This window comes from Nothobranchius furzeri, chromosome 17, assembly GCF_043380555.1.
Source record: "Nothobranchius furzeri strain GRZ-AD chromosome 17, NfurGRZ-RIMD1, whole genome shotgun sequence".
NCBI lineage: Eukaryota > Metazoa > Chordata > Actinopteri > Cyprinodontiformes > Nothobranchiidae > Nothobranchius > Nothobranchius furzeri.
Window position 1 is genome coordinate 27,427,947 of NC_091757.1, and position 19,568 is coordinate 27,447,514.

A 19,568-nucleotide genomic window follows, 5' to 3' on the forward strand; every position below is an offset into this window, starting at 1 on the left:
TTCTACAGACACACAGTATTGTCTGTAAAATAAAATCACTGAACTGTGATCTTGAGAAAGAGGTTTAAAAAAAGTGTCCCAGTTCACTGCTAGTTGCCTACATTTGTGGTCCAAACACCTTATTTTGTGTTTTTAAGCAATTTTTTTCTTATTCAGTGAGAGAAATCTAGTCTCTGCTGGGCTTTAACGAGTGCATCAAAGTCAGTTTGAATGTCTGAGGTGGAGAAGCGAAGCACAGCTGACTAATGATCATCAGTGAGAGAGGATCTATACCTGGATTTTGTAAACTTCATCATTGAAAATGTTTGTTCACAAATGTAGGTAGAGCCGAAGAGAACCAACATCTTCTGAGCATGTCTCCTCAGGTTTGGAAAGTCCTCCTTAAGAGAAGAGTAGAAATCCAGCAGAGATCCTGAATCTCTGCTTTCAAGTCCCAAACCCTCTTCAGCACTTTCCCCAGGCTGAGCCATCTGACAGCTGTGTGGAGTCCTCCAAAAGAGCGACACACTGTCTGTGATCCATCGCCCGCGCCCTGATGAAGTTTATTATTTTAGTAACAACATCAGTAACATGGTTGATTTTTAGCACTGACTTGCACAACACATGTTGGTGTATAATTCAATGCAAAAACACATATTTTTGATCTGCATCGATTTCTGTCACTTTATCTTGCATGCGTTTCAAAAGTCCGACATTTTTCCCTGTAAAGCCGGGCGTACACTGTGCGACTTTTTCACTCGCAGCACTCAGCTTCAGCTCAAACTGTACGACTTCCTCGCAGAGCAGATCTCACGAGTCATGTGCTCACACTGTACGACCCAGTTCTCGTATGCGACCTGACTGCTCACACTGTACGTCTGGTAGCAACACTTCGGCCCTAAAAATGTGCTAAAAATAGCAGTTTTTACTCAACACGTCAGACTTGTTTGTCTTGTCTTGCCTGTTGTCCTTCGGGAGTGCTGCAGGACACACAGGGATTTATGGGGGATGGATGAGGAAAACGAAATAAAGAAAGTAAATCTGTGTTTTGTGATCAGTTTAATTTGACATGAACACGACAAACACGCTTTCTTGACAATCTTTGTGAGTAAAAAAAACGTGTAGAAACAAAAACGAACAGCGTGTGTTATTAGGGAAATAGCGAGCGACCGGCGTTGATGCAGGATTGTGCATGCGCCGTGAGCGGTTCTGATACTTTTTGGGTCGCAGCTGCTCGCAGCGCCGCTTCAACAGTGCGATACCCTCACGAGGGACGAGCGAAATATTAAACACACCAGAAGTCCGTGCGACCACACGACTGCTGATCGGCAGCTGGTCACGTGGTGTTAATCGCCTCTCGTAACCCCCTGTACACTACACGGCCGCTCGGCGCAAAACTCGCCCCGATGTCGTGGCTTCTCGCACGACTGGAAAATCGGCTCAAAAAAGTGAAAAAGTCGCACAGTGTACGCCTGGCTTAAGATTTGGACAACCGTCTGTTGTGACACCTGACAGTCTCTCCCATTTCAATCCCAGAGTGTCCGTGCACGCATTTACCTCTGTAAAAAGGTCACTCCCTGTCGTTGTCCCTCTCATCGACCGCATTGCTGCCAGCTCCTCTGTGAGCTTGAAGTCCGTTATCCCCCGGACAAATACGAGCAGCTGGGCTGTGTCCCGGACATCACAGCTCCCGTCTAATGAGAAAAAGTCCAAACTTGCCACTTCACGTTGCAGCTGAAGCTCCAGGTTCCCCGCAATGTCCTCGATCCTCCTGGTCACGGTTCGCCTGGACAGCGGGATTTGCTCAAATGCGCCTTTTTTTTCAGGGCATATTAGTGCGGCAGAGTCCACCATGCACTCTTTGACAAACTCTCCCTCCGAAAATGGCTTGCTGTTTTTAGCTATTTTGTGGGATATATCACAAAGCTGGTCCTGGTTGCTGCATCCCTGGATGTGTGAAGCTTAGTAAAACAGCCTTGCTGCTTTTGCAACTTTGCTAGCAAAGCTTCGGATGTCCGTGCCCTCTCAGCATCAGACAAGTTCTTATATTTTTCCGAGTGTTTCTTGTCGTAATGCCGACTCAAATTGTAGTCCTTAAACACGGCAATCTCCTCCCCGCAAACCAAACACACGGCTTTACCTCCGACTTCAGTAAAAAAAAATACTTAGCAGTCCAATTTTTGTTGAAAATCCTGTATTTGGCATCTTACTTTTTTTTTTTTTTTTTGCATGAGCGGACATTTCTCAGGCTACAATCACCATAACCGCGGGCACTTGTTGCTATACGTATTGCGTCATTGTGCACGTAAAAAACAACTTCAAAATAAAAGCAATGCAGCCTTAGCCCATGCATGAGGTAAAATGAGAAAATACATTTATTTTGTAATTTCCAATTAAGCTTACGCGGGCCGGTCAAAGTCAACCAAAGGGCCGGATGTGGCCCGCGGGCCGTAAAATGCCCAGGTCTGTTCTACAGGCTCTGCCTGAAACGCATGAGTGAAGATGGACATAAGGACGTTTTTAGACCAAAAGTACAACGACAGAACCCCAGCTTTGATGAGACTGGTGTTGACTCAGGTTTGTGAGTCTTATTTGAAAATATTTGTTGTGCTGCTGGTTTGCCTAAAGTTAGCTTACTATCAGGTAAAGTTGTTGGAGAAAGAAAGGGAATATTTACTATCATCTCACACTAAACACTAACAGGAACAATACTCTGTCCTGAATATGCTTAATATGTAGCTTCAGATTAAAACTTATGTGGTACAAGACAAATATATATGGTGCTGACTAGTGCCTGTCACGTGTGTGCACGCGCACGTGTGTTAAGCCCCGGATCTTCTTCAGTCCTAAATCCGCCCCTGACGACGGGTATTGTTGTTGTCTTCATCCCCCACATTCTTGTGACTTCTATTTCCAGGTCCTTGTACTTTGATAGCTTTTGGTGGTGACATTTTTTTCAGATGGGATGGTCATGTCAATCATGAGGCAGGCCTTCTCTTCTTTGTTTTTGATGATTATGTCTGGTCTGTTGGCCATGATTTCTCTGTCTGTGTCGATTGGCATGTCCCACAACACTGTGATGTTGTTGTTTTCAGTTACTGTTGGTGGCTGGTGGTCATACCACTAATCTGCAGCTGGTAGATGGAAATGTTTGCAGATCTTCCAGTGGATATAGCTTGCTGCCCTGTCACGTCTGTGGATGTACTCAGTTCTGGCTAGAGTGGGGCAGCCTGAGCGAATGTGGTCAATGGTTTCTACATATTGGCTGCACATTCGACACATGGAGTCTGTTCCATCTTTCATTGTGGTGGTATGATCTCGTTGACAGGCTCTGGTCTTGTGCTGCTATCAACAATACTTCCGTTTCTGCCCTCAGTCCTGCACTGCGTAGCCACTTATTATTATTTATATTAATAATAATAATAATAATAATAATAATAATAATAATAATAATAATAATAATAATAATATAATGAATATAAATGTGAAATAATAAAACTATGTAAATAACATGCACACTAAAGTCACAAAAATATAGTAATTTTTAGAACCGAATAAAAATATCTAGTTTCTTTCTTAATGCGTCTCTGCCATCCTGGTTCCACTGTGAAATGCCGTGCTCTGTTTTTCCTTGAACTGTTCAGCTCAAACACAACCTGCTATCCAGCAAGTGTGTTAATGATCTGAGCAGTTTGATCCTGATATTCTGCTTCTATGACTCCCCTTTACAAAAACAGAAACATGTCTGCCAGCAGCATCTGAAAGGAAGCCCAAGCTGTGATTTGCCCATTTTAGCTGGCCACATGGAGCTTTGGGTGTGTCTGAGAAAATTAGAGTAAGATCGTCCATTTAGCTCGTTCATTTGAGTTATTAGTGGGGTTAACACATTAATTAGACCTCTTTGAGTCATACCCATACTGGATAAGAGAAAGTTCTACCTAAAAGATTATTTGAAAAATAGAACAAAGTTTGTATTAGTGCCATATTCATGCATCAACTGTGTAAGGAACTGAACTCTTAATGCGTTTGACCACCACCAGAAAGCAAGAAAGGTGAAGTGTCTTACCTAAGGACATAACAGATGGCACCTGGGTTTGAAATGGCAACGCACCGGTTATCGGGCAAACTCCTGACCCTTGAACAACTATTGCCACCCCTCAATGCTGATATAGCGGGCGTCCATATTTCAAATTTTAAACAACTACAAGGATTATTGTGTGATTTGGGTTTCGTTGGCTTTTGAATAGCTATTCTACAGTGCAATTGCTGCTGGGTGTTAGTGCTAGCCAGACAAACCGCATTTGCCAATTAAAAACACAGATAGACTAACTTGGACATTGATTAAAAACAAATCAACAGAAACAAAATTCTGACTTTTATGATCAAACAGTTACTCATGACTCACAGTGCTCAAGTAACATTTTCTCAAAGTTCTTATTTGTGTCACTACTTTCTACATAGCACCCACCTCTGGTCAAAAGTCTTTTTTGTCTACATTTGGAGATTGTTTGGGCTAGACATTCAGCTGGACCCCTTCGTTTACACCGCTGCCTCCTGGATAACTTCTTCACTGGTCACATTAAGGCCATAACTAGATCAGCGTTTTATCATCTTCATCAAATAGCACCACTCAGGGGTCTCATGTCCAGACAGGACCTAATAAAACTCATTCATACGTTCATCTCCAGCAGGCTGGACTATTGCAATGGTCTATTGATTGGTCTTCCCAAAAAAAGCAGTAAAGCAACTTATTCAGACTGCAGCAGCTAGTCTTTACAAGAACCAAGAGAACCGAGCACATCACTCCTGTTTTTAAATCTCTGCACTGCTACCAGTAAACTACAGAATCGATTTCAAAGTACTTCTACTAGTTTATAAATTACTCAATGGCATGGGGCCAAAATACATGTCAGATCTCCTTCCTGTATATACGCCCAGCAGGGCTCTGAGATCCTTAGGAAGCAGTCAGCTGGTATAACACAGATGAAATCAGCGTCCATATGACTTTAAAAGTGCCCCAACTCCAGCAACTTTTAAATCAAAATTCAAAACCATGTATTCATCAACCTTTGAACGAATGTTTCTAATACTGGACGTTCTGCACTGTAACTGCTCACCCTTTCACTTTTTTTTTCTTTTTTAAATATAAAATGAATTTGTGTGTATTTTAATTGTGCTGTCATGTTTATTTTAATGTTCTTGCTGTTCTTGCTAATGGAAAGCACATTGAATTGCCTATGTGTCTGAAATGTGCTATATAAATGAAGCGGCCTTTCCTTGCCTTGATCATCTCCGCACTGTAAAAATCTGCTCTTCCACATAAAAACTGCCACAGCTTTGCTTCGTCTGTCTTTAGCTTGGCCCATTTCCCTTTCCAGCTGTTTCATGTGGTCGCAGCCCTTACCCAGCTTTGGAAAACTGATAAAAATTGTCCCCTCCGACATCCAATCTGGGCATCTAGAGTCCAGTTAGCACCTTCCCCAAAAGCGGTGCTTAGTTCCTTTGTGTTTGAACATCTTTAGGTGACAAAAATACAACTTTGTGACGAGCGTAGCAACTGACCCCGGCTTTCCACAGGAGCCGTCAGCAGCGCGAGTCGGCCGCGTCTCAGGAGCAGCATGTCGCGGCCTTTACGCGCCGGTTCTATTTTCTACGCGCGACGCCTCTGAAACGGGTCAAGTTCGACATTTTTGGGGAAGGAAAGACAGGAAATCGGACGGGGAAATGGAGAGAAGCTCCAGAGATTTTCAGAATAAAGAACGTACTGCCTTCCGGTTGCTTTACTTTAAAAAAAAGTTACTAACTGTGCGTCCCCGTGAGAAGTTATCACCTAGCTAGCGGTCTCCTTTGTTTTTCAGGTCCGTATTGGCGATTATAAAACGGACAGAACATAAAAACACAAATATTTTGGAGCCATGTTGTAGTTTTCTCCTGCTTGTTGTTGTGTTTACTGACGAAGTCACTCGTGTGACTTTGTGCTCGGTCGGTGACAGCTGCTCCCCTGCTGCTTCGCGTCCCGTGGGAAGGGCCAAGCAGCAGTTTACGCGAGCAAGACGTGCTGCTGCAGTAACGTGCTGCTGACGACTCCCGTGGAAAGCCGGGGTCAGACCCGTATGGCACTCATGCAAAGTATACACTTGTTTGCCTATGGCTACATCCCACAATGCATTGCAATGTTACATCACAATAGATTTTTAGGCACTATAGAACAAAAGCAAACAATATTTTTGAGGAAATAAACCTTTTTCCTAATTTGCTTAATCCCATCTTGAATGTGGATCTCTTAAAATAAACATGTTTCTGTTGACATAAAAATAATCTCTGTGGTTTAATGCAGACTTTTCACACATCACTTCTAATTCTGTTCTTATACTAAAATAAACTCTGTGCTCATGTAAACTGTGTGGGCTTTTGGCTTATAATTTGTGTTTTACCCACTAAACACCGTGCCCATCTGTGCAGTTTCTTTATCCTCTCTCAGACTGGCTTCAGGTGAACGACCAAACAGCAACCAGAGTCACCGTGCAGAACATGATGCACCCTGTTCTTGTCTCCTCAGGTACATGGCCATCATCCACCCTCTGCAGCAGCGCATGTCCTCCACAGAGACCAGGGTGGTGGTGGGTGTGATCTGGGCTCTGGCTCTGCTTCTTGCATTTCCTCAGTACTACTACTCTACCACAGTCCAACTCCCTGGCCGTGTGGTCTGCTACATTGAGTGGCCTGAATACACCGTGTGTGACTTCAAAAAGATGTGAGTAGCTCTGTGGAGCTGCTATTCAAACTGTCAGACGTTAATTACTTTTCCATTGGCAGCTAATGCAGGAGGAAGCTGTTTGTGTTCTGGGGAAGCTAATGTAATGCACAAAGGAATGAAAATGGGTGTTGTGCTTTGTGGCGATAACCTGAAGCATCACACAGCTGTTGAGTTATTTCTGCAGTAAAAAAGAAATGAAGTGAGCTGGACTGAAGGAAACGGAGATTAGCACAGATTAAGCTGCATGAATCACTTCATATTTGTACTGAAGAGTAAGGCAGGAAAGTACACACATATAAAAAATGATATAAACAACTGACTTCATCAGTCAAAAATAAGAATATTTAAACTAACATTTTTATCAGTTTGATGTGGCTCTTTTAAAATGTTTTCACGATTCCTTCCAGAATGAGCTTTTCATACTTAATATTTGTTCGTTACAGTTGTTGGAAAAAATGATCTTGATGGAGTCATACTGCTTGTGTCTAGTATGAATTAATAAATGCCCTGAGTACTTCTCTGTGGAAACAAAAGCTGTGGCGCTCCTGTTTCTGTGGGTATAGAAGTTAGTCAAAAGGGGCAGGAAATAGGGGTTGAAGATTTTTCATGTTCAGCATGCAAGTGAAACTCAGAGTGGCAAAAGAATTGACCCGAATAAGATTTAAAAATTGTGCAGGGAGAGACCGCTAATATAGGGAAGAAAGGGTTGGGAAAACAAATCTAAAACAAAGTGCTATGATGCAGCTGTAACTCTAAAGCTGAAGGACAGGGAGTCTAAACCAGGAACACGTTGGAGCACTCTCTTCAAACAGTTGCATACTAACATTTCAACACCAAGTGTTTTCATCTGATGAGGAAGCAAACAGGCTCATCATTGAGTAGCTAGAGAAGATAGATGTACCACTCAGATCCGCCTGCCTTCAAGGTCTCACAAGTCCAGCGGTTGCACGAGCGAGCACACTGAATCTGAGCGAGCGGTGAGGATATTGCATGCATCTAAATAGCCGGGGCAGCAGTAGCTCAACAGGTTGAGCGGGTTGTCCAGTAATCGGAAGGTTGCAGGTTTGATCCCGGCTCTGGACAGAGAATTCTGCTGTTGTGTCCTTGGGCAAGACAATTAACCCACCTTGCCTGCTGCTGGTGGTCAGAGGGACCGGTGGCGTCTGTGCTCGGCAGCCTCGCATCTGTCAGCGCGCCCCAGGGCAGCTGTGGCTACATCGTAGCTCATCACCATCAGTGTGTGAATGGGTGTGTGAATGGATGAATGATACACTGTAGTGTAAAGCACTTTGGAGTCCTTACTCTGAGAGGCGCTACACAAGTGCGGGTCATTTATCATTTAAAAAGTGCTTGTCACTGCCATGTGCTCACTGGCTAACATGCTTGATTTGATTCCCATTGTGCAGATGCGTGTGCACTGTCAGACATTATTTGCTCCCAGCTTGGACCAGCATACCAGCACCAAACCACTATCTACAGCCTTGGTGGGTCTGCTCTGCTGTTATTACCCTGCCACTGAGAGGACACTAGCTGGTTAGGACGAAAAGAGCCGGTTCATTCGTCTGGCTTGACTTTCTCTCATCTCTTCAGGTGGCTGGCCAGGGCTTGGAGTCTTTCTGTGGCAGCTTCTAGTGCTTCAGATAAAGGTCTCTGGCTGTAGCTCTTACCTACTGCTTTTGTCATTGTGCCTTTCTGGAGCTCTGACAGTGCAGCTCACTTCTTTTGATTTTGGCCTCTGACCTTCTTTTCCATAGGTGGTATAGTTTCTCACGGTTGTTCTTGCACTTATAGCCAAGCATCTCAATAGTCACTGCTGCAGAAGTGCATATCAGCTCATTGGTTTCAGTGATGGTGGTTGTAGGAATTGTTCTCAGTGCTGCATTCACATTATTAGCTCTAATGAGCATAACCCTAGAGTAGAGTGGATGGGATTCTAAATCCTTCATGTGTTGGGGTCTGGAAGCTTCTTTGATTAATGCTGAGGGGTTTTGAATTATTTTATAGGCAAGACTGAAGTTGTTCGAGCTCGAATTTCACAGCAGTTCTGGTTCCCCAGAGACTGCAGGAAGAATGGTTGACGGAGACCTTGTTTTGCTGGGCAACATCTGAGACAGCATCTCACTCATTTCTGTTGCTCTCATCATGGTATTAGGAAGGCAAATAGAACCAAGGGTCTTGCCTAAGGGCCCACACTGGATGTTGTTATTGTTGCCCCAAGCCGGTCCCCTGCTTGTAAGTCCAGTGCTTTGTTGAGTTGCTGACAAGTCACCTCTACTCTAAATATCCCATTTCCCTTGGCTTCCAAAGTATAACCAATGCACCTTTATATCACGCCAAGAACCTGACAATAACAGGGAACATTTAGTTATGAATTCATTGATCAAAAGAAAATGTGATGTTTTTTGTTGCAAATGTCTGATTTAATTTTCCTTCACTACATTTAGCTACTACAGTAATTATTAAATAGCAAACACATGTCAATCCTGCTGTCAGACAAACCTTTTCCATGTTTCTCATAGAAAACGTGTTAAACTTTGTGCCCCCTCTAACCTCAGCAAACACCAGGGTCTAATGGCATACGTGTGTGACACACTTGAAGGCAGAAGTACAGGTGCGCTTCCTCCATGCACTCAAAATAGTAGCTGATGAAACAAAACACACTGACGCACATGTGCTGGCTGTCAGACAGTTGTGTTCACATACTCTCCCTTCATCAGCTCCAGTCTCCACCTTCCTGCACCGTCCTCTACCTCAGTCTGGTTTCTCCAAAGTTTATGAATGTGCACATTTGTTGTTTATGAGGCCATGCCTACTGCATTTATTACCTTATTTGTTCAGCTCAGTGGCTGAAGCTAGAACTGACATGTTTGAAATGAACTGACCAGGAGCCAGGTCCCACCTGTTCTTTGCAGGCTGCTAACACCCTCACTGTCTGCTGCACCCTGACTGCAGTTAGAGGGGATCAGTAGGCAATGTCTCAGAGGAGGCTATTAATAGATGTCAGTGTTTGTGAATGTGTGTTCACACAGACAACTGCTCAGCTCTTCTACACCAACCCCTCAGTTACAAACACACACACACACACACACACACACACACACACACACACACACACACACACACACACACACACACACACACACACACTCACACACACACACACACACTCGCTGAACAACAAACTGGCCACCTCCCCCTGCTGTCAGGCTGAAACATTGAAGAGGCACCAAAGTCAGTTCAGCTGTAAACTTTTGACAGACATATAATAACATAAATCAATTAAATTCATGTTTTCCTCATTAATGTACACTTAGCAGTAATTAAAACATAAAAACTGAAATATCACATGGTCCTGAGTGTTCAGAACCTTTGCTCAGTATTTAGTAGAAGCAGCCTTTTGAGCTAATGTAGCTATGAGTCTTCTCGGTAAAGATGCAACAAGTTTCTTACACCTGGATTTGGGGATCTTCTGCTATTCCTCCTTGCTGATCCTCTCTAGTTCTGTCAGGTTGGATGGTGAACGTTGGTGGACAGTCATTTTTAGGTCTCTCCAGAGATGCTCAGTTGGGTTTAGGTCAGGACTCTGGCTGGGCCTTTCAAGAGCAGTCACAGAGTTGCTGTGAAGCCACTCCTTCATTATTTTAGCTGTGTGATTAGAGTCATCGTCATGTTGGAAAGTAAACCTTCAGCCCAGTCTGAGGTCCTGAGCACTCTGGAGAAGGTTCTTGTCCAGGATATTTCTGTACTTGGCCGCATCCATCGTTCCCTCAATTGCAATTAGTCATCCTGTCCCTGCAGCTGAAAAACACCCCCACGATATGATGCTGCCACTGCCATGCTTCACTGTGGGGACTGTATTGGTCGAGTGGTGAAGCAGTGCCTGGTTTTCTCCACTCATACTGTTAAGAATTAAGACAAAAAGCTCTATCTTGGTCTCATCAGACCAGATAATCTTATTTCTCACAATGTCTGGGTCCTTCAGGTGTCTTTTAGTAAACTCCATGCGAGCTTTCATGTGTCTCACACTGAGGAGAGGCTTCCGACGGTCCACTCTGCCATAAAGCCCTGACTGGTGGAGGTCTGCAGTGATGGTTGACTTTCTACAACTTTCTCCCATCTCCTGACTGCATCCCTGGAGCTCAGCCACAGTGATCTGTGGATTCTTCTTTACCGCTCTCACCAAGGCTCTTCTCCCCCGAACGGCTTGCTCTAGGAAGGGTTCTGGTCATCCCAAAAGTCTTCCATTTAAGGATTATGGAGGCCACGGTGCTCTTAAGCTGGGCGGACACTGTGTGACTTTTTTACTCGTAGCACTCAGCTTCAGCTCAAACTGTACGACTTCCTCGCAGGGCAGATCTCACGAGTCGTGTGCTCACGCTGTACGACCCAGTTCTCGGATGCGACCCGACTGCTCACACTGTACGTCTGGTAGCAACACATCAGACCTAAAAATATGCTAAAAATAGCCGTTTTTACACAACACGTCAGACTTTTTTGTCTTGCCTGTTGTCCTTCGGGAGTGCTGCAGGAGGACACACAGGGATTTATGGGGGTTGGATGAGGAAAATGAAATAAAGAAAGTCAATCTGTGTTTTGTGATCAGTTTAATTTGACATGAACACGACAAACACGCTTTCTTGACAATCTTTGTGAGTAAAAAAACGTGTAGAAACAAAAACGAACAACGTGTGTTATTAGGGTAATACTGGGCGAGCGGTGTTCATGCATGATTGCGCACGCGCTGTGAGCGGTTCTGATACGCTGCGCCGCTTCAACAGTGCGATACCCTCACGAGGGACGAGCAAAATATCAAACACGTCAGAAGTCCGTGCAAGCTCACGACTGCTGATCGTCGGTAGCTGGTCACGTGGTGTGTATTGCCTCTCGTAACCCCCTGTACACTACACGACGCTCAGCGCAAAACTCGCCCCGATCTTGTGGATTCTCCCACGAGTGGAAAATCGGCTCAAAAAAGTGAAAAAGTTGCACAGTGTACGCCCGGCTTTAGGAACCTTTAATGCAGCAGAGATGTTTTTGTAACCTTGGCCTACACCAACCCCTGCCTCTGAACTCTTCAGGCAGTTCCTTTGACCTCATGATTCTCATTTGCTCTGACATGCATTGTGAGCTGTAAGGTCTTATATAGGCTGATGTGTGGCTTTCCTAATCAAGTCCAAATAGTAGAATCAAACACAGCTGGACTCCAATGAAGGTGTAGGACCATCTCAAGGATGGTCAGAAGAAATGGAAAGCGCCTGAGTTAAATATATCAGTGTCACAGCAAAGGGCCTGAATACTTAAGAACATGTGATGTTTCTGTTTGTCTTTTTAATAAATCTGCAGAAATTTCTAAAATTCTGTATTTTTCTGTCAATATGAAATGTTGTGTGTACATCAATGAGGAAAACGATTAATTTCATTGATTTAAACAAATGGCTGCAATATAAAAAATTGTGAAAAATTGACAGGGGTCTGAGTCCTTTCCCTACCCACTGTAAATATGTGTGTGTGTGTGTGTGTGTGTGTGTGTGTGTGTGTGTGTGTGTGTGTGTGTGTGTGTGTAATCATACTGAGGACATTGTCAGTTCCAAATCAAGAATGAAATATTCCACCTAATAGGGCTGCAGCTATCGAATATTTTTGTAATCGAGTACTCTATCGAATCTTGTATCGATTTATCGAGTTCTCTAATAAATTACTCTTTGTGTTTGTAAACCATTATATCAAATAGCATGTTATAAAAAATGAAAGACCTCTTAAAATGAGCAAACAATTGCCAGTTATTCTTCAAGTTTTATTCAAAATTAGTTTTCAAAACTTCAGCACTTCAACTTTACTTCACAGTAAACAAACGCCTGTGCAAAAAATAAGTATACAACCTGAGCCAGTTTTCCCCTCGTGCGAGAATCTATTAGCCTAGCAAGCCAGACAGAAACTGGAAGGATAACTGTTGAAGTAGCACTGCGGCCCAGACAGCACCAGAACCGCTCACGGCGCATGCACAAACGTGTCAATATGGCTTGCCAGCTGTTTCCCTATTAACACATGTCTGTTTTCATTTCTGCACTTTTTTTTCTCAACAAAAACAAGGATTGTCGAGAAAGCATGTTTGCCGTGGTTTTTAACTCTGATCACAAAACATTTATTTACTTTATTTCGTTTTCCTCCACCACTCTCATAAATACCTGCGTCCTCCTGCAGCAAGACGTCAATACAACACAATACAAAGTCCGATGTGTTGTGTAAAAACTGCTATTTTTAGCACATTTTTAGGTCCGAAATGCTGCTACCAGATGCACATTGTGAGCTGAAACTGAGTTCTACAAACGAAAAAGTCACATAGTGATTTCTTAGTAAATATTCGATTTGGAGAGAGATAAACTCCATTGTATTTATCCTAGTGAATCTATAATTAAACGGGTAAACATATTCAATGTCAAGGAAAGTAAAGTGTTATTATCAGGAGAGGGAGAATGATAAAATCATCATCATCACCTTTATTTATAAAATCACCTTACAGACATATATCATGTCACCAAGGTGCTGCACAAGACTAAACTAAAAAGATAAAAACAAAGAATATATAGGAACCCAATAAAAAAATTAAAAACAGCAAAATACAAAACATCAGTTAACACACAGATTTAAAAGCCAGATTATAATAATGGGTCTTCAGCGCCTTCTTAAAAACCTCTACTGACGTGGAGAGTCGCACAGATAATCGAAGATCATTCCATAATTTTGGGCCTGCTACCGAAAAAGCCCTGTCTCCTCTTGTTTTGAGCCTAGTTGTGCAGACTAGAAGCATATGGTGACTCTCTGAGCGGAGCGAACGACTAGGTATATATGGCTGTAGCAAGTCAGATAAATATTCTGGTGTTATCCCGTTCAATGCCTTAAAAACAATAAAAGAATTTTAAAACACACTCTAAAAATGACCGGTAACCATTGCAGATCTGCCAGGATGGGTGTCACATGATCATATTTCCTTTTCCCTTCTAGGAATCTTGCAGCGGCGTTTTGCACAAGCTGCAGACGAGCTACTGTACTCTGTCTCACCCCAGTTAAGACAGAGTTACAGTAGTGTAAACGAGAGGTGATAAACGCATGCACAACAGTCTCGAGGTCCTTTCTAGTTAAAAATGACTTCACTTTGGCCAGACGTCGCAAGTGGTAAAAAGAGGACGATACAACCGCACCCACATGTGCATCAAAGGTGAAAGCGTTATCTAATGTCACTCCTAAGTTGACCGCCGAAGAACGTAGGTAGGCATTCATATCCCTACAATCTAGTTTTGATCGCTCTAAATCACGATGCAACCCAAACAGCACTGCCTCAGTTTTGCTTTCATTCAGACATAAAAAATTGTCCGTCAACCATGACTTAACTTCAGTTAGACGGTGCAATAATGGGACAGTCGCTTCTATAATCCAAGGGTAAGTAGAGTTGGCAATCGTCAGCATACATATGAAATCGAATTCCATACTTCCTCATGATGTCCCCCAGTGGCAATATGTAAATCAAAAACAATAGTGGTCCTAATATTGAACCCTGTGGGACCCCCCACTGCTGGTGTGTGAATCCAGAACTAAACCCACCCATCCTTACACTTACAGTCCTATCCTTCAAATAAGATCTGAACCAGTCTAAGGCCAGACCAGAGATACCAACATTATACTCTAAACAATGGAGCAACTCTTCGTGGTCCACAGTGTCGAATGCAGCTGTAAGGTCCAACAAAACAAGTAACACAGGATTTCCCCTATCAGTTTCCAACATAATGTCATTTAATACCTTTATCAGTGCCGTTTATGTACTATGAAAAGCTTTAAAGCCAGACTGAAAAGTTTCCTTAATGTTAGACTCTTCTAGGAAATCCATTAAAGGCACAGTCCGTAAGATGACACCGTCAGGGTGAGGAGGAGGAGATTTTTAAATTCGAACGGCTTTTGCTCACTCCCCCGCCCTTCCTGAAAGAGCTTAAAGCCACGCCTCCTAATGTGCAACACCAGATCATTGCTTCTTCATAACAGAGCTTAGCTAGTGTTAGCAATGGAGTTATCTGAGGTAAGAAAGTTGTTTTTAACCAGCACATTAAACACTTACTGTTTACAAAAGGCATTTTATAAAGAATATCTATAAATATATACATATTTTAAAATACCAGTAACAGTTGACAATCTATATTGTAAATAAAATGAATCCTATCAAATTGTTAGCATTTTATTACGAGTAATTAGCTTATTTTTAATTGCTTTGCTATTCAAGATGGGATGAATATGTCAAAGCATATAATTTATGTGGAAATCATGAATAAACACTGCATTCTGTGTAGTCCTCCTATAATCATGGTTGTTTTCATAGGGTTTCTGGTTATTGTTGGTTTAGCCGAAATTTTGACTAGATGTAAACCTGATCTGTGTCAAAATTGATTAATATGCAAGAGTACTTTTTATATTAGTATAATTTTTTTAAATTCTAATACAAATTAGAGTTCAGTGATTGAGGAATCCTCTGAGAAAGAGTTTGAACCTCCCATTGCATCCTCAAGACGTTGTGCAAAAAGGAGATGCGGACAATCATCTCAAAGCCGTGGTGCATCCAGAGGCCGTGGTGCATCTAGAGGCTGTGGTGCATCCAGAGGCCGAAGAAGTGCGAGACACTCAGCTGTGGACCTTGGAGATGAAGATCTCTCTCTCGAGAGCGAATAGACTTTGAACGTGTAAGCATAACAAAATTACACTAAATGATCCTAAAATCTGTTGCTGTAGCATCTCTTTCCACTTTTGTAGCAACACATACAGAACCTGAACCCTCAGCAGGCTATTGACATCCTTACCATGGTGCTGGACAGAGACCCTGGTGTTCTCTTCGATGTACTTGCCCTCTCTGGTCCACCTGCCACAACACCTCCAACATCCAATCAACCTTCATGGTGTGTATGCTCTCACTGCAAATATGCCAATTGATTTGGAAAAGAAATGCTGCCAACAGCTTCCCCAGACATGTATTTCAACTGTACCGCTTCAACAGTGCGATACCCTCACGAGGGACGAGCAAAATTTTAAACACGCCAGAAGTCCGTGCGATCTCACGACTGCTGATCGGCAGCTGGTCACGTGGTGTTAATCGCCTCTCGTAACCCCCTGTACACTACACGACTGCTCGGCGCAAAACTCGCCCCGATGTCGTGGATTCTCGCACGACTGGAAAATCGGCTCAAAAAAGTGAAAAAGTCGCACAGTGTACGCCCGGCTTAAGACAGGAGAGATATGATCTCTCTTTTTAATTGTCATCAGAACTCTAGCTGCAGCATTTTGGACAAGCTGAATACTTTTAACTACATTCTGTGGACTTCCTGAGAGTAATGAATTACAGTAATCCAGTCTTGATGTAATAAATGCATGAACAAGTTTTTCAGCATCACTCCCGGAAAGGATGCTTCTAATCTTAGCAATATTCCGAAGGTGGAAAATTGAAATCCTACAAACCTGTTTAACCTGGGATTTGAATGACATGTCCTGGTCAAAGATAACACCAAGGTTCCTTACTTTGTTCTTGGAGACTAATTTAATGCCATTCAGGTCAGGTGATTGACTAAGAAATTTCCTTTTCTGAATTTCAGGTCCAAAGATGAGAACTTCAGTCTTGTCTTGATTTAAAAGCAAAACGTTTTGAGTCATCCAATTTTTTATGTCTTCAAGACAAGCCTGTAATCTAACTAACCGATTAGGTTCACCAGGGTTAATAGATAGATATAACTGAGTATCGTCAGCATAACAGTGGAAGTTTATCCCATGCTGTCTAATGATTTTACCAACTGGGAGCATATATATAGTAAAAAGAATTTTCCAAGCACTGAACTCTGTGGTACTCCACATAGACGAAGGACCTTATAACTTGCAGACTTCTCATCCGCTTCCCTTCCACTCACTGCTTTGTGACAAGCTCACTAAAAGAAATATGGCCTGACCTCTGAGGGTTCTGCTGAAAGACATTTGCTGCACCCCCCTGCCTCATGAAGCAGTCACATGTCAACAGTCAGCTGAACTTTCCCAACTAGCAACTTAAAACTGACATGCTAACATCTATGATGCTTTAGCTCATCAGAGGTCAAGGTCAAGGTCACATTGATTTGTAAAGCACACTTATTATTGCTTCCGTAACCCAAAGTGCTGTACAACACAGAAGATAAAATCGCAAACAAGTATAACTAAAAACCATAAAACCATAAAAATCTGCAAGTTAGGATAAAAACAGCATTTCATCACACAATTATAAAATCAATAAAAAATGAGAAAGACTGACAATGACAAAATAAAATCATCCTACATAAAAGCCAGGTTGAATAAATGAGTTTTAAGCAAGGACTTACAGACATCCAGACTTTGTGAGGTCCTGATCTGCAGAGGAAGACTGTTCCAGAGTGTAGGACCGGCCACAGAAAAAGCCCTATCTCCTCTCGTCTTTAGGTGAGCCCCAGTAAAATGTAAACTAGCATTGTTGCATCTTGCAGACACAAAGTAGAAAAATACCTTGATATGCTGTTAATATTATTTTACCGAAGACATTTATAAATGCCAAAATGGATCGAATTAAAAAAAAAATGTTGCGTTGTGCCTATACGTCTGGTTTTCCACGCATCCCAAAGTCTTGTTTCTGTCTGTTCAGATTTCTTCTTGCTGAAGAAATGAAGCCACACTTAAGGATGAAAGCTGGTGGCATTTCTAACTCACCTCTGCATGTTAAAGTTAAAAGAAATAACAGCACAGATATGGAAGAAATATAGTCTCACCAGAATATGACTGAAATTATGTATTTGAACATTTTAACTACGACAAAAATTTCTGATGTTGACATTTTCCAGCTGAAATTCTGCATGTGAATTTTTTTGGTGGTCTGTTTTAAGTTAAAAGGTTTAAAAAACATAATTTCATAGAATAAAAATTCAATGTCATAAATTTAATGTCGAGACTGCATTTCTTCCATACACAGATGCTCTTCATTTCCCTTTAGTTTTGTTGTTTTTGCATATTTAAAATTAGGATTTTAGGATGGTAAGACACAAATCTTAGAACTTTGAATGTGATTTCTATCAAAAATGTAGTTTAAATAGGTAATATTCCAGTTCAGTGGCAGCAAAAGCAGATAGATAGGTGAATGAGAGCAGGTTTATTTGGAGTTCTGCACCATCGTGGATCGGCATTTGGGACCATAGAAGGAGAGAGAATCAAACTGATAAGCTGTCTGAGATCGGATATACATAGTTAATATCCTAATGGATGCATAACATCACCTACCAACATTTAACTTTTCTACAGAAAATGTAAAACTGAACATGACAGAGGGTGTTTCTCAATGTCAAGGCGCCTTGCCTTGCGAGGTGATGTCTTGCGAGGCCATGCGTCTTGCTTACAAGGACGCGGTCCTTCCTTGGTCAAAGAAAAGGTTAAATGGAACAGACTTGCATCACGTGACTGCGGCTTCCACAGCAGTCCCGTAACGTCACATAACACGGGAGATAATGTTACCTTTTATATGTATTAGTTTCAATATAAATATATAATGAGCCTTTTACTTTTTAAATTGTGTATATATTTGTTAAATTAAATATGTAAGTGAGTTACTACCCGCTAGCCACCGAAGCTGCAACTACTAAGCAACTAACCAACAATAGATAACTTCTTTGGATCTAAAAATATATATATTTTAAATTAGCTGACACTTTTAAACTTGAAATTTGCCCCCGAATTAGCTGCCGGCTTCTGATCCGCCATCCTTTTGAAAATACCGTGGTGTATTGTGGGTAATTTTTGACCAAGGCTAGGCTAGGCTACAAGACACCTCCCATGTATCATTGCTCAGCTAGCTAAACGGCTAACAAATGGAGACCTCAGTAGAACATCAACATTGCTTTACCTTGCTAATGTTTCATTTGCCGACTGTCAGCTCTGAGGATGTTTTGCAGTCATTAAACAAAATGTTAGCAAGGTAAAGAGAAACCCTCCCTGTGTTTTAAAAAGAACCAAAAATGGAATTAGAAACTAGACACAGTAAGAATACACCAAAGATATTGGAACACATCTTGGCGGCTCCCGATGACGTATCTCCTAGGCAACCGGGGCGGGGCCAAGACATCAAGGCAAGGTTCCTTGGCATTGAGAAACACCCAGAGTTCTTGGCTGGAGTGATTTTAGCTCAGAATTCATGTGGTGAACATGAATGGATGTCATTTCAGTCTGAGCTGTGGTCATAACTGGAGCTAACATGATAAGCTCAAATCCATCAGGTCTGCAGAACCGACCATTTGTCTCTAATGTAACATATAATAACTCACCTTAACTGCAGTTACCCATTAGTCTTGTTTTGATCTACTCTGGACACATTAAACCTGTTCAGAGGTTAATGGTTATGGTCTCTTCTTCCCTCCACCAACTTGCAGTTTAGATCACTTTTTAGGTTGTTCATGTTTTACAGGGGAAAACATGAAAATAAGTTGTTATCTGCAGTTCTCCATCCTGTCTCCATCTGCTTTGTATTCACCTCTGTCCATTTAGCACCCACCTTATCAGCTGCCTCAACACTGATGATTTAATCTATCAAATTACACTTCAGAATCTGAGATAAGCTCATTTTCATACGTGTGAAGTGTAGCCTCTGGAAATGGTCTTATTTTCCATCTACAGGTCACCTCTTCAGTATTGGGTCACATGGAGACATAAGTCTTAACTGGGACTTTAATCTGCAAGAAAGATACTGTGCTTGCCCAAGGTCCCTCGCAAGCTCCCTCTTATCTAAGACTGCTTTGCTTCACAGAACAGGACGGATGAA

At 42.2% G+C, this 19,568-nt stretch overlaps 1 protein-coding gene across 1 annotated transcript in view; it reads left to right on the forward strand.

Moving 5' to 3' along the window:
* Positions 1 to 19,568, forward strand: part of tacr1a (tachykinin receptor 1a) — a 170,864-nt gene that overhangs the window by 45,511 nt on the left and 105,785 nt on the right. The window contains exon 2 of the mRNA XM_054731214.2: positions 6,539 to 6,733. Coding sequence (XP_054587189.1) covers positions 6,539 to 6,733 — 195 coding nt within the window. The remainder of the gene's footprint in view (positions 1 to 6,538; positions 6,734 to 19,568) is intronic.